The 15,115-nt window shown below is 42.4% G+C and overlaps 1 protein-coding gene across 3 annotated transcripts in view; it reads left to right on the top strand.

Moving 5' to 3' along the window:
* The window catches only part of pdzd2 (PDZ domain containing 2), an 81,729-nt gene that overhangs the window by 45,406 nt on the left and 21,208 nt on the right, over positions 1–15,115 (top strand). For all 3 annotated transcript variants that reach the window (XM_040046522.1, XM_040046521.1, XM_040046520.1), the window contains 6 exons: positions 6,909–7,023; positions 7,130–7,203; positions 11,215–11,437; positions 12,839–12,956; positions 13,109–13,241; positions 14,719–14,806. In XM_040046522.1, coding sequence (XP_039902456.1) covers positions 6,909–7,023; positions 7,130–7,203; positions 11,215–11,437; positions 12,839–12,956; positions 13,109–13,241; positions 14,719–14,806 — 751 coding nt within the window. The remainder of the gene's footprint in view (positions 1–6,908; positions 7,024–7,129; positions 7,204–11,214; positions 11,438–12,838; positions 12,957–13,108; positions 13,242–14,718; positions 14,807–15,115) is intronic.

The raw sequence follows: 15,115 nt of genomic DNA, 5'->3' as shown, positions 1-15,115 counted from the left end.
GTCTTAAAGCCAAACATCTTTGTGATCCCTGCTGCTGTGCTGTAGATCAGCTTGTTGGCTTCCCTGATGATCCCAGTAAGGACTGCCTGTAATGTTGCATTCACTTCTTCTTGTAGACCTTCAGAGGGGACTTCACGTAGTCTTGGTAGTCAGAAACCTGGACCCTCCCTGACTGTGGTCTAGTTTTCCAGCTTCACCAGGTCAGCTTCTCTTGCACTCAATGCACCTCTCGTGGGCTTGGTACCCAATACAGGTGACGGTGATGACATCTCCCCCTGACCTGAAGCCCTGGTTCCCCTTTGCTGTAGCACTTGTGTTGTACCTCATTAGTTGGGATTAGCAAGGCAAGGCAAGGCAACTTTATTTGTATAGCACAATTCAACAACAAGGTGATTCAAAGTGCTTTACAGAGACATTAGAAACAAAAACAAATAAAAAGCAGTTCCTTCTATGGAAGGCTGGAACACGGAGCTACTCTTTGTTTCACCGTCAGTCTGGATGTTGGGTATCAAAGACTCCAGAGGTCCCGCATCCTTTCATGTAACCCTTTCGCTGCGTAGTAACCCAGTTCCCAACAGTTTTAGTTTTTCTTCTCTTAGCTGCAGAGTATTGTCTCAGGATTTAAAAGCATTAAATATAAAAACATTATATTTATTGCTGAAGCTTATCAATTAAAACAAAGACATCAGACACTAATTAAAAACTTTAAACCCTCCTGTTCTCCTGCAGAGAGGTCTGAGGGATTTTCTATGTGTTGACCTCTAATCTGCACAAGTTACCGTGGTGATTTATCCCAATAAGAAGTAAATCAGCTTCTTCTTAGAGAAGACCCAGGGTTAACCCTGAGGTTACCAGGATAAACCAGATAGTACAGGGTCCTGTTCCAAATGTAGGAAACTCAGATTTACTGTTCCAGAAAGAGACCTGAACTCTGAGTCAGTTACCAGTGTAACTGAAACCTTAACCTGCTCTCTGGCAGATTTTCTTCAACAAACGATGGATGTGTTTCTGACTCGGAGCAAACTGGTTTGTGGAAGTTTATGCACAGGATAAAATCACAGTTAGATATTAGTTTGCTGCTTTGTGTACTTAACATGAGCACTTTGACGGTGATTCAGTCATCAGTATAGGACGGAAACAGCGATTAGGTCATTGATTTATAATCAGCTCAGAATAAAATCTTCAGTGTCCATCTTTCTAAAGCTGTGGGTGGTGATGCAGCTCCTCCCGGCACTGCAAACATGTACATAACAAATGTCTCAGTCTCAGAGCTAGCTCAAATAGCTTTTGCGCCCAGGGTCCGTTTGTCCTCAAACATGTAATATGTCTTTAGGGTTAGGGTATCTAATACCTGAATTAATCTAAGACAGTGGGGTAAAAGTAACATTTCTGTGTCTTTTATTAGTTGCTCCCAGGTTCTTAAACTTAGATTTTCCTGCAGTTATTATTATTGTTGTTGTTTTTTGTTTGCTTTCACATCTTTATGAAACATAAAGATGATATTTGAAAAACTTAAATAATTATTTAGGTTTTTATCTTTTATTTCTTGTTTCTAATTAGTGAGCTAATTTCCTCTCAGATGTGGAGGTGCATCTACTTGTCTGCAGTTGTTGCCTTTGAAATGTGATTGAAGTCTTATTGAAAGCGTAGAAACACCGTCCATACATTACTCTGCATTCATTCATGTTACAGCATTGTTAGATCACGGTGAGTGTCCTTATTTTATTTAAATTTCTGTTTTTCAAGTCATTTTAGTGACAAGCAAAGTAGTTCTCACTCAGTGACACCGTAAGCTAACAGCTAATAAGCTAACAGCTAATAAGCTAACAGCTGACTGAGTTCACCATGGTAACTGAGGCAGACTGCTAAGATGTTAAACTGTAGACAGTGTGTTTAGTCTGACATACATACAGTTTGTTTTTACTGCAGTGCTCTCCGTTGTATATGGAGATAACAGTGTCTAATCTTTTACATTTAAGATGAAGGAGCTAAAGAAAAAATCTGAACTAATGAAAAAAGCTCAGTAATTGTTAGGGAAGTGACATGAGCTGGTTAAAGCAAAGAGAAAGTGGTTTGATCATGTAGAGAAATGGCTGAAATTTATTGGAGGAATATCTTGCTGCTCATTCAGAGCAAATGCTGAGTTCTTCTCTTTCTGAAACAATGTCGCAGTGTTTTTGTTCAGGGAAATATTAAGCAGCCTTTTGAAAGCTAGAATTCTTGTTTTGGACTTGTTATCAGCCTCTTGGAAAAATGTCAAACAGACTACTACTAGAACCCTACAGAGTCCAGACGAGGTGTTTTCTGTTTTTTTATTTTATTTCATTTTCTTATTTATGTTAAGTAATAACTGGACTACAAAACATTTCTGATTTGAGTATCAATGTTAACCAAGAAGGTACTGATCAAAATATTGAAGTTCTGATAAACTTCAACATTATTTTTTTAACGATGATTTATTGATTTGTTTGGAACAATACAAACAGCAACAAATCAGCACAGCCAAATAGAAATAATAAGAAGAGAAGAACAAAACAAATACAGGTACATGAGTTATAGATGTACATGTCTGGCTCAGAATATGTACAGCATTCCACATTTCAAGTCAAGGGAAAGAAAAAAGAAAGAAAAAGGGGAGAGAAAAAAAGTGAATAAAGACATTAATTATTGTGTTTAAAAACAAAATGTGATCCCCTTTATGTAATAGCACAGCAAGGTCACGAGGTAGGTGATCAAGCAAAGACCGCCATATCCTACAGAATGCATCAATTCAATTCAATTCAATTCAATTTTATTTATATAGCGCCAAATCACAACAAAAGTCGCCTCAAGGCGCTTCATAGATACAGAGAAAATCCCAACAATCATATGACCCCCTATGAGCAGCACTTTGGCGACAGTGGGAAGGAAAAACTCCCTTTTAACAGGAAGAAACCTCCAGCAGAACCAGGCTCAGGGAGGGGCGGGGCCATCTGCTGTGATTGGTTGGGGTGAGAGAAGGAAGACAGGATAAAGACATGCTGTGGAAGAGAGACAGAGGTTAATAACAGATATGATTCAATGCAGAAAGGTCTGTTAACACATAGTGAGTGAGAAAGGTGACTGGAAAGGAAAAACTCAATGCATCATGGGAATCCCCAGCAGCCTACATCTATTGCAGCATAACTAAGGGAGGATTCAGGGTCACCTGGTCCAGCCCTAACTATATGCTTTAGCATATTGTTTATTTTAGCATCACTTTAGCATCACAATTTATGATGGCACTAAGGCGCTCCATTGGCAGCACCTTGAACGTTTCTCTGTACCATTGTGTAACAGTGAGGCGCCGTCTCTGAATCCATTGAAACAGTACACATTGCCTCGCTAAATGTAAAAGTTTACCTAACGAAAGCATCTGCACAGAAGACAGAGAGAGCCCTTCTATAGACAGACCCAGAACGAACAGCACAGGGTTCAGTGGGATCATCTGCTGAAAGATTGAGCGAAGCTCTATAGCAATATTTTTCCAAAATCTAGTAATTAAAGGACATTGCCATATGCAATGGTAGTAAGTCCCCACATCCGTATTGCACTTTACACAAAGAGGAGAAATCTGAGGATGAATTTTATTTAGAAACTCTGGCGTACGCTGCAGTCTGTGTACGATTCTGTAACGGCTTTCCTGGAGTCGGTTACAGGAAAACAATTTCTTGGCAGATCTAAAAGGTTTGGACCATGCTTCTGCACTAAGCTGAACCTCGAGCAGTCATCAAATATACTAATGCCAATACCTGGAGGGAAAGCTTTATTCCTAATTAGAGGCTGCAGTGCACTAGAGAAACCTCTTCTTCCCATGTGGGCAGCAATATTATGCCAAACCTTAAATGTAGGCATCAAAATAAAATGATTTCTGACACCAAGAGGAAGGTCAGCCAGACCAATAGATAAAAGACAGAGGCGAAAGAGGGTCACAGCACCAAGTATCTACTGGTGGCTCGCCTTGGTATAGAAAGGAACCACCCTGAGATTATTTGTGCGTGGCAAGCCCAGTAATAATATAGAAGGTTATGAAGCGCCTGCCCCCCTCATCTGTAGGCAGTTGTAAAATCTGTATCTTTTGTCTAGATTTCTTCCCATGCCATATACATTTAGGAAGATATCCCTCAATCTCTGAGAATGTTTTTCTGTTGATCCTGAGAGGCAACATTTGTATGGGATATAATATTCTGGGTAAAACATTCATTGTGATTAAACTGGGGGGGGTCAAACAAAATTCTACTTTTAAGTTCATCAGTTTAAAAAAAACTTCAGGCAGTCGGTGACCTCAGGTGTTTTAAGTTCTGCTGACTTCTCCAGGTTTACAGTGTAACAGTTAGCTGGATGAAGCTTTAGATGCTGAGCATTGATCATGTGTCGTGTCACAGATCGCTCACATTGAATGAAGAAAGGCTGTCACGGTTACAGCTTGGAGAAACTGAACTGCGCTAACAACTAAAGTGAGTTTTTAAGTGCAGCTGGAGAACGTGTCAGCATTTTGAAAGCTGATAACAGATCAGCTTTCAGAAACACTAGAAACTGTAAGTGCCAGTCCATTTCTTTACTTGTCATGTTAACAATCCATTCAAATGTGCCTGACATCCACCAAGGTCTTGAAGGTTCATCATTTATTGGTTGAAAACTGACAGAAATCTTGTACCCCAGGAACTGTGTACTGTCAGACTGTCATTAGCAGTCGTTTAAAACTACGTGTTATAGCTGTACTATATACATTCTGCTGCCTTTGTTGGTATTGGCAACATTTAGGACATGATACTGGCATATGGGGACTGTAAATATCACATTCTAATATCATTTTACATTTAAACTCTGACCTCACGTTTACATTTTACATCTGCATTTCTTTACGTTGATGCCAAAATGTGTTATTTTTACTACAAATCTCCTAAAGTACAAACAAAGGACACAAAAATACAGTTCCAGCCTGTGTCATGGTCCCAGGTCTGTGACCCATGTTTCTAGGTTTCCTATGTTCTCATTTAGCATTGTTTAGTTTCCTCATTCTTCCTGCTTTAATCATTTGTATTTCTGGTTGTGAGTTCTTGTTCATTTAGTCTGTTGCTGTTTGTGCCTCCCAATTCAATTCAATTTCTTTATTGTCCCACAAGGGGAAATTAGTTTAGCAGCAGGAGGATAAAAATAAACAGAACAATACTATAAAATAATAATAACAATAATAATGATAGAAAGTTCAAGGACAATTATTTGCCATTAAGGAGACAAGACGCAGTAGGGATAAAAGAGACCTGGAGTCCTCACAGGTACTCTATAACGGCGGCCGGAAGGCACCAACTCAAACTCACTGTGAAGTGGATGGTTCACACAATTAATAATAGAATGAGCCTTTCTAAGCACATTTCTATTGTAAATGGCCAAAAGTTCATCTTGCCAGCGCCCTGAAATTTTGCTAGCAGTTTTTACCAGAAGTCCCAACCGATTCTTGTTCTTCACCGTCAGGTTACCAAACCAGGCAGCGATACAAAAGGACATCACAGATTCGATAAAACTTCTATAAAACAAGGACAACATCTGAGATGAGACATTAAAAGATCTTATTTTCCTTAAAAAGAACAGTCTTTGTTGAACTTTTTTAGTAGTGGCATCAGCATGAGATTCAAAACACAGTTTATGGTCAAGTACCACACCTAGCTCTTTATAACTCTCAACGATCCCAACATCGGCAGTTTTAATGATAGTAGGGTGATGAGCTATAAGAGGACTTCCTAAAATCAATAATCATGTCATTAGTTTTTTCCCTGTGTCTATCATGTCTATCATGTATGTTTAGTTCTGTCTCTGTTCCCCGTGTTCATCCTGTTTTACTTTGAAAGTCTAACGTCCTGTGTTTAGTGTATTGCTTCCTGCCCGTCTCCCTCCCAGCGGTGTTCCCTGTGTGTTTCAACTTCCCTTGTTGGCTCTCTTTGTATTTAAGCCCTTTGTGGTTCTCTGGTTGTTGCTGGATTGTCTGATTCTTACACATCTCTTGTCTACGGCCCAGAGCACTCAAAGCACATTGTACAACATGCCACATTCACCCATTCACACAAGCATTTTCTTCGATGCTTTTCAGTGCTTCCTAGCTAACAGTCACACACATTCACACTCCCATGGATGCATCGGAGAGCAACTTGGGGTTAGTGTCTTCTTTTTGCTGTCCTCTTGGACCGAGAGGCTATCATTGTCCAAGAGGACAGGCATGCACATGCAAATCCAGACCATCTTAGACTGCAGCAGGCTTGCAAAAGTACATTTACCTTAGAGACACTGTTGTACCAATTCATATGAGGCAGGGCTGGTGAAACTGATCTAGTAGCTTGACGCGTCTACAGTAGAGTCACACCCATACAACAGTGCTGTCAGGCCTACTGCTCTCTGTTTGGTGGACTTCACTTTCAACCCTTCTGTTCTGTACTCGCTTGTGGAGTTGTGAAGTCTGCCTGTGGCTGGACAGCAGGTGGCAGGGTTTAGCCCGCAGCCAAAACCATAAGCAGTGCTTTGTCACAAAGGCCCTTTGCAGTATGTGGCTGCAGGATCTTCTGACTGTGTTTATTTCCATAAGCTTTTCAAAGTAAACCCACATTGTGCAGTCGACTGTCATCCTGTAGCAGAGACTGACCTCTGACCTGTGTTACATCATTGTTATCAACAGAAACATTTTACATTCACACTTTACTTTGTTAATGATGTTTTCACTGCAACTTTCAATATATCTGGTAGGAACTTCTACCGACCTTGATATCTATGTAAGGAGAAAAGAAACCTATGCATGGCGATACATCTAAATGTGCGCTGTCATGTGTCACTACTAAAAGCTGTGATGATAACACTGAACCCTTGGTTCCTGCTGTTCTGCCTGACTCCAACTCCCACAGGGCCTTGGGTTCAGTATTGTTGGTGGGCAGGACTCAGCACGTGGTCAGATGGGCATCTTTGTCAGGACAATATTCCCCCACGGTGCTGCGGCAGCTGATGGACGGCTGAAGGAGGGTATTACTTCCTGTTCATTCTGTGTTACTGACTTGGAAGGAAAAGCTTGACAGCACCTGGCAGAGATCATTACCTACTAACGGTGATTTCATGCCTCCCCACACAGGAGACGAGATTCTGGAGGTGAACGGAGAGTCTCTGCAAGGACTCACACACCAACAGGCCATCCAAATCTTCAAGGTTGGCTTTCAGCGTTTATATTTCATCAACAATGTAAAGAATGTTAAACTTGAACTGTTGTCTCCTCCTGATGGTGGTGAGAGTAATTACACCAATGCCACTGACGTCTGTATCCAGCTGCTGACATTATGCTGTAATCTGCTTGAACTATTGCAGTTTTTGTAGATTGCTTCTGTACACAGTTATCGTGGTGTACAACTTCAAAATGACTAGATACCCGAGCGTTACTGTGGGATACTGTGAACGAAAGCAGAAGCGAAGCGACTGTGAGTAGAGCAGGTGAACAATGACGTTCAAACCCCGTCCCAAATGTCCTCTGCCCTGTCGCTGTGACTTTAACTCGCTCACATTTGTTAAAAGTGCAGGAGTCATTGACAAAGAACACTATTATAAAAAACCTCCTCTGCATTTTCCCAAACTTTACGACAAAGTTTAAATGAGGGATTTTTGCTTTTTCTTATTTTAGTGCATGTTGTTAGGCTGCTGTGCTTCATTTGCATGACGTTGTCCCTTAATGATAATAAGGAGCCCCTCTCTCTGCCTGTCTGTAAAACCTGTCTGTAGTGAATCTCATTGATGTGTTTTGTCCTCTTATAAAGTTACAAACAAAAGATTTGTCTGATTTTTAGATTATCGTTAAAACCCCATTTTTAAAAGTATGTAATGTGTTACTAAAACGGTTGATTTTTGACATTTGCAGACTTTGTGACATGGTGTTGAATTTATAAAAGAGTGTAGCTGTTCTGTAGTTGATGGAATGAGCTGACAGGTCAGAACAGGCCCGTCTTCAGCACAGAGCTGCGTTCGTGAAACTCTGACATCACAATATTACACCTTTTATTTGGGGGTCACTGTGAGAGCATACACTGTCCTCTGTGAAAGAAATTGTTGTTCAGCAGAACAACAAAAGTGAATATCAAGTAGGAAAATCCTAAATTTATGGAATTCCCGTTGTAGTCTTGACATTTCTTTGGCTGTTTCCTGTTGTCAGGATGCACCTTTGTTAGTTTGTTTTCTCAGTCCTGGTCCACATTTCCAAAGACATCGTCCCAGCACAGCTGATAAGTTCCACACTCACGCACATGCTTCTGTTAACGCTGGTCTAATAAACTTTAGCTGGCAACGTTAAAACTGAGTGTGACAAAACATTTGTTTGGACAGAAATGATTTAAAATGATTTAAAAACTCTCAAAGAGCACCTGGAACACCTTCATAAAGCCTCAAAAGCACTTTAAAATAAAAATTAGTTGAAAGTCTGGCCTCTTATGCTAGTATAAAGAAATGATGGGTCGGCCAAGACCTCTGCATAACTTAAGAGTTCAAGGAAATCTAAAGAATAAATGTTAAGTTGCAGCCCAACAGAAAAACTGAATGGCGTGCTCATAAATCAGTGAACAGGTACCAACCCAGCAAACAGCAAACCACTGAGAAATGAAATTCCACCAGTCTCAGAAATAACATCTTAAACATGTTAACATCGTAATATTCAAGGTGTCTGTAAATTTTTATCCATCTATATACAGTTTTTATATTTTTAGGTTTACCAACGAAAGCCATCAAAAGAAGGTGAAATTCATTCAATTCAGTTTTACGTAAATCAAAACAGTGACCTCAGTGTGCTTCGTATTATAAAATATAGACTCTACAATAATACTGAGAAAATTACCAATAGCCAACAATCCAAGTCAAAAAGAAGAAAGTGCCATCAACCCAGTGTGAGGGGTGTGTTTTTACACCCCAAGGGAAGGAGGGGGGACTCCCAACGGGGGAGCGAGTGGCATGGGTGAGTGAGGGGGGCAAGGAGGGGACAAGGGACATCGAGGGGGGTGGGTGAGTGAGGGACACACAGGGAGAGAGGGGGAGGAGCAATGTTCCCTCTAAGATGCGCGCATGCGCAATTGCGCACTGCTGGCAGGTCTCTGCGCACAAAAAAGAAAACTAACCTGAACTGAAATTAAGATTAAAACTTTAACAATCCTGTTCTGCAGTGTGAGTCAGTGACTGGCTGCTCCCGTATGGGATCAGAACGATGCCACCTTATCCCACAGTCCAGCCACTGATGCGATTCACATTCGTATATACGCAGCTAATCAACGTGGTTGACAGGCTATGACGCGTCCTTATGTGCTGACACCGGTGTTTTAGCAAAGCGGCTGATGAGGAGTGAAGCCACGTTAATGACAACGTGGACAACCATTGGAGATGTGAGCAGGACAGACGGAACAACTGACGGAAAAAGTGTGGACTTTATACCAGTTTTTAAACTGTGTTGATCGGCCACGTAAAACCAGAGTTATGATAAAAATATCTGCAATGTTTGGTTTTCTTCCTGAATACTGTCGTTGTTTATATTTACTGCAGGAAGGAACGGTAAAAACAGGCGTTTTATAAGGAAAACGCTCGAAAGCGTGTGAGCAAAAACAAAAACAAAACTCCCAGCCTTTCCTATTGGTCGAAAAATGTACCATGTGGACCAATCAAAACATGGCATTTAGTTGGTAAGAAACGGGGGGAAGTTTTAGGAGTGACGGCGGTGTTTTCAGATGTGAGAGATTTGCGACGTTTAGCACAAATCTTGTGTAGTTAGTGTGTAGTGTAGTCAGTAGTTTTTGTTGTGTGTGTCAGAACAATGAGGCGACTGCTGAATGTTACAGGTGTTACAGCAGTGATACATCTGCTGCTGTCAGGCCTGCAGGTATCAGGCTGTTGTTCTCCTTTATCTCATAGTGGACAGAAATTATTTTTTGGAGCGGCACAAATAATTTGTGTGGCATCAGATTTGATGCAGAACAGCTGATTGTTCTGTAAATAGTTTGAAATGTTTGTTTAAAAACGCCTTGGCTGCATTTTTAGGTAAACAGCTGCAAAAAACTTTGTTGTTTGCAAAACTCAGTTACTTTTTTGAAGAAGTAACTATATAATTAATTGCCCAACATTGGTCATTATTTAGTGTATTTTGCAGACAGAGTTACAGACTCTCTCCCAGACCACAGACTCAGAATACAAGTCAGAGCAAAAAATAAATAAAAAAGAAAGTTGAGTTTTCAAAATTGGAGTTGAAGTTATTTTTCCTTCCAATAGTGTTAACATGCTACAGGTCAGGAACAAGATGCTTTACATTTTCATTGTAAGTGGGCTGAAGCAGGTAATTAAAAGTCGTCTAACATAAATGTAAATGCTGTAATCTGATTACTTTAATAAACATGTAACTTGGATGCTGGCGTGACCACAGTGCACACGTCTGCTGTCGCTCACAGTGGTCCAAGGGACGCTCAGGGAGTTTGTGTGTTCGCTCAGACACATGAAACATTAGAGGGAACATTGGGGAGGAGGGCAGCAAAGGGAGGGACATGGGTGAGGGGTCGGGGGGGAATATCAGATTATTGATTTGACCACTTCTAAAGTATCCTTAAGTTCTCTGATTGGTTTTCAGCCTACAGTCTGGCAGCTGCATCCAGTTGAGCTTTGTATTCAAATTCATAGTGAAAAGCTATAAAATACAATTCAGCACTGTTAACTTTTGATATTATGTCTGCTGCATTTGTCATGAAATAATAACGGAGCAGGCCTCGCCTGATATTAAACCACTTATTAGTCAGCTGTCAAACAACTAAACAGTTAAACCTTAAAGGAGACAGTGTGAACCTTTCAGTGTTGTGTCAGCATTTTCTGAAATGTGTCTGACAAAAGCTAAAAGCTGATTAATATGTCAGTCATCTCTTAAACGCTGATGTATTCACACTGTTTCTGTGCTGTAGGTTTAAACCTTTGCATTGCTTGCTGACAGTTCTGTTTGTCTTTCACTAAATGACACAAATGTCACATAAATATATTGTAAGTTTTGGATGTGTTGTTTCATATTTTGTCCCCATCATGTTGACATTGACACTGACGAGGACAGCTGAAGGGCGAGACCATAGACTGAATTTCTGGTCCTGACGTCCGCAAACAGAAAACACTCAGCACAGTCACTAAAGACGTTTTTATTTCCACTTTCATCTTCATTAACAGCAACTTAAGAAAGGCGTTGTAACGCTGACCATTAGAACACGGCTGCGCAGCCCCAGCCTGACACCATGTCCCACCCCCACCCTCCTCAGCCGTTCCACTTCACCCAACTCTCATACCAGTGGAAGTACACCAGTCCCATCAGGCTTCAACGAAGCTGATGAACGCAGAGGCCCTGGCCCAGGTCCGAAGGACTGCATTGTCATGGAAGTTACACTTAATAAAGGTGAGCTGGTGTGACTGAACCCAGGAACCAGTTCAGGTGTCACTGGTTGATTTTCTTATTACCACTGAGATTGTGTGTGTCTGTGTGTGTCTGTGTGTGTGTCTGTGCGTCTCTGTGCGTGTGTCTGTGTGTGTGTCTGTGCGTGTCTGTGTGTGTGTGGTGTTGCGTCTCTTTGTGTGTGGTCTGTGCGTGTGGTGTTGTCGTGGTGTATATCTGTGTGTGTGTGTGTGTCTGTGCGTGTCTGCGTGTGTGTCTGCGTGTCTCTGCGTGTGTCTGCGTGTGTGTCTGTGTGTGTGTGTCTGTGCGTCTCTGTGCGTGTCTGCGTGTGTCTGTGTGTATCTGTGTGTGTGTGTGTATCTGTGTGTGTGTGTCTGTGCGTCTCTGTGCGTGTCTGCGTGTGTCTGCGTGTGTGTCTGCGTGTCTCTGCGTGTGTCTGCGTGTGTGTCTGTGTGTCTGTGCGTCTCTGTGCGTGTCTGCGTGTGTCTGTGTGTGTGTGTGTGTCTGTGTGTGTGTGTCTGTGTTGTGTGTATCTGTGTGTGTGTGTGTATCTGTGTGTGTGTGTCTGTGTGTATCTGTGTGTGTCTGTGCGTGTCTGCGTGTGTCTGCGTGTGTGTCTGTGTGTCTGTGCGTCTCTGTGCGTGTCTGCGTGTGTCTGTGTGTGTGTGTGTGTGTATCTGTGTGTGTGTGTGTGTGTGTGTGTCTGTGTGTATCTGTGTGTGTGTGTCCGTGTGTGTGCGTCTCTGCGTGTGTGTGTGTGTGTGTGTGTCTGTGTGTGTATCTGTGTGTGTGTGTCTGTGTGTGTCTGTGTGTATCTGTGTGTGTGTGTCCGTGTGTGTGCGTCTCTGCGTGTGTGTGTGTGTGTGTGTCTGTGTGTGTCTGTGTGTGTGTGTGTGTGTGTGTGTGTGTGTGTATCTGTGTGTGTCTGTGTGTATCTGTGTGTGTGTGTCTGTGTGTGTTTCTGTGTGTGTCTGCGTGTGTGTCTGTGTGTGTGTGTGTATCTGTGTGTGTGTGTCTGTGTGTGTCTGTGTGTGTGTGTCTGTGTGTGTCTGTGTGTATCTGTGTGTGTGTGTCTGTGTGTGTATCTGTGTGTGTTTGTCTGTGTGTGTCTGCGTGTGTGTCTGTGTGTGTCTGTGTGTGTGTCTGTGTGTGTCTGTGTGTGTGTGTCTGTGTTTGTCTGTGTGTGTGTGTGTGTGTGTGTGTGTGTGTGTGTGTGTGTGTGTGTGTCTGTGTTTGTCTGTGTGTGTGTCTGTGCGTGTCGTGGCCAGCTGTAGCAGCAAGCACAGCTGTGTGAAAGTACCAAAGCATTGATTTATGTACCAGTATGATCACAGCAGTTTCACTGCTGCATCAATCAGAGGCTTTCTTGACTTTGGGACTTACCACAGCTTTAACCCCCTGCAGAGCACGGTGTGGGCCTTGGAATTGGAGTGTGCTGTCTGACCCTGGAGAACGCTGCTCCTGGTATCTACATCCATAGCCTGGCTCTGGGCTCTGTGGCCAAGATGGATGGCAGGCTCAGGTAAAAATTTGTAGTTTTACTAATATCAGAAGAGTAAAACGTGTTTTAAGGAGAGTATTTCTCAGTAATTGTGATAATCTACTCACTGACATGTGTGTGAATCTTGAGGAGACAACGTTCAGAGTTGTGCTGACACCTGTGCCTTTGTCCAGTCGTGGAGATCAGATACTCGAGGTGGACTCGGTCAGCCTTCGTCACGCTGCTCTCAGTGAGGCCTATGCCATCCTCAGTGAGTGTGGGCCTGGGCCCATCACTCTTATTGTAAGCAGGCATCCTAATCCAAAGGTAAGACCTGATCTGCTTTTAAATAAAAAGTTCAGCCTTCTGTAAAACCGCCTTAACTGGTGGTTTGATTCAAGCTACTGGATGAAGTTACTCCTGCATCCTCTGTCTTGATCCTCATGATGTTCCTCTCCTCCAATGACATTCAGGGGTTGTTGAGCCAAAAATGTATCACATAGCGTGGATCTACTCACCAGTTTCTCGTTTAATTGAGAATTCAAAGTAAATCGAGTCTCATTCACCCAGACAAAAACACAGTCTATGTTCCATAAACACAATCCTAGGTTTCTTTTTAGCTCTGTATATACACTAATCAAGCATCACATTATAAGGACCTGCCTAATATTGTGTCGGTCCCTCTTTTGCTGCCACACAGCCCTGAGGTATTTGGCCATGGGCTCGACTAGACCCCTGAAGGTGTCGGTTGGGGTTTGTTTGTCCAGCACGTCCCACAGATGCTCGATTGGATTGACACACGGGAGCCTTGTCAACACCTCAAACTAATGGGCTACTCAAACCTTTCCTGAACCCAAGAAAGCTCCAGCTGATCCAGGAGAGAAGGACAACCGCTGCCTAAGTGAAAACCTGTAGTGATCCCATACGTGTCAGGAGTATCGGAACAGTTGAGACGCATTTTTTCTAAACACCGGGTCTCTGTAGCTTTTAAACCCCAAAACGCTGCGCCAAAAACTGGTCCTGCCCAAGGATCGGGTCCCCGACACAAACAGAGTAACATAGTGTACGCTGTTAAGTGCAGGAGGATTGGCAGGATTTATACATCGGGGAAACCAAACAACCTCTGGCTAAGAGGACGGCACAACACAGAAGAGCCACCTCGTCGGGCCAGGACTCTGCAGTCTATGCACACCTACAGGCCAGTGGACACTTTTTCAATGATGAGGATGTAACATCCTGGACAGGGGGGAGCGCTGGTTTGAGGGCGGAGTCAAGGAGGCCATTTACGTGAAAAGGGAAAGACCATCTCTGAATCGAGGAGGGGCCTAAGGGTACATCTGTCACCATCTTACAATGCTGTGATTGCAGCCATTCCCCAACTCTCTGTGAATGGTACTCACGGACATTAATCAGTGGTTGTTGATCAATGGTTGTTGATGGTCATATCAATGGTCATGAAACTGACCACACGGCCCGTTGTTAGTCAGTGGTATTAGCAGTCACTATGCAAATATAAAATAATACATGGTCTGCAACAATGCTCAAGTTGGTGGTACGTGTCAAAGTAACATCATGAGTAGCATGACCCAATGTCTCCCACTATCACTTTGTCCAAAGCATCAGACGGCCTCCACTAGCTTTTCTTCTTACCGTAGTGCATCCTCATTCAAAAACCCCTTATTCTGTTAAATGGGATTGCTAATTATTGTGTTTCTGGTAGATTCCTGAAGGTTGGTGCTTTAGGATGTATTTGTCTTTCTTGATGCTAAAATGCATCTTTTTGTGTTTCTTTGTCTCACCTCAGGTATCAGAGCAGGAGATGGATGACATCATAGCTCGATCCACTCACAGGGACAAAATGAGCAGGAACAAGCACTCATTTCATTCCCAAGGTCTGACCTGTACCAGCATTCACATTTTAATTAACTGTATCAACTATTTTACTAGTTAGCTCCATCATTTTACACATGGCCCTGCTACACTATTGTAGTTTAACTACTGTGTAGGCAAGAGCACTGTTTCTTTGGTCTGTAACAAGGTTTCAATGAAGAACACTGTACTGTGACAAGACAGGGTTGATGTTGTTCACTTAGTCCTGGTCTCGCCATGATATTAGATCACTTCCTGTTCTTGTTACGGTGCACTGTGGTGTTTTTCTGTAGGTCAATCTGTGTAGCTTGATTAACTGCAAATTTTCTCAT

Source organism: Simochromis diagramma, unplaced genomic scaffold, assembly GCF_900408965.1.
Source record: "Simochromis diagramma unplaced genomic scaffold, fSimDia1.1 OVJJ01000005.1, whole genome shotgun sequence".
Lineage (NCBI taxonomy): Eukaryota > Metazoa > Chordata > Actinopteri > Cichliformes > Cichlidae > Simochromis > Simochromis diagramma.
This window is presented reverse-complemented; position numbering and strand designations above follow the sequence as displayed.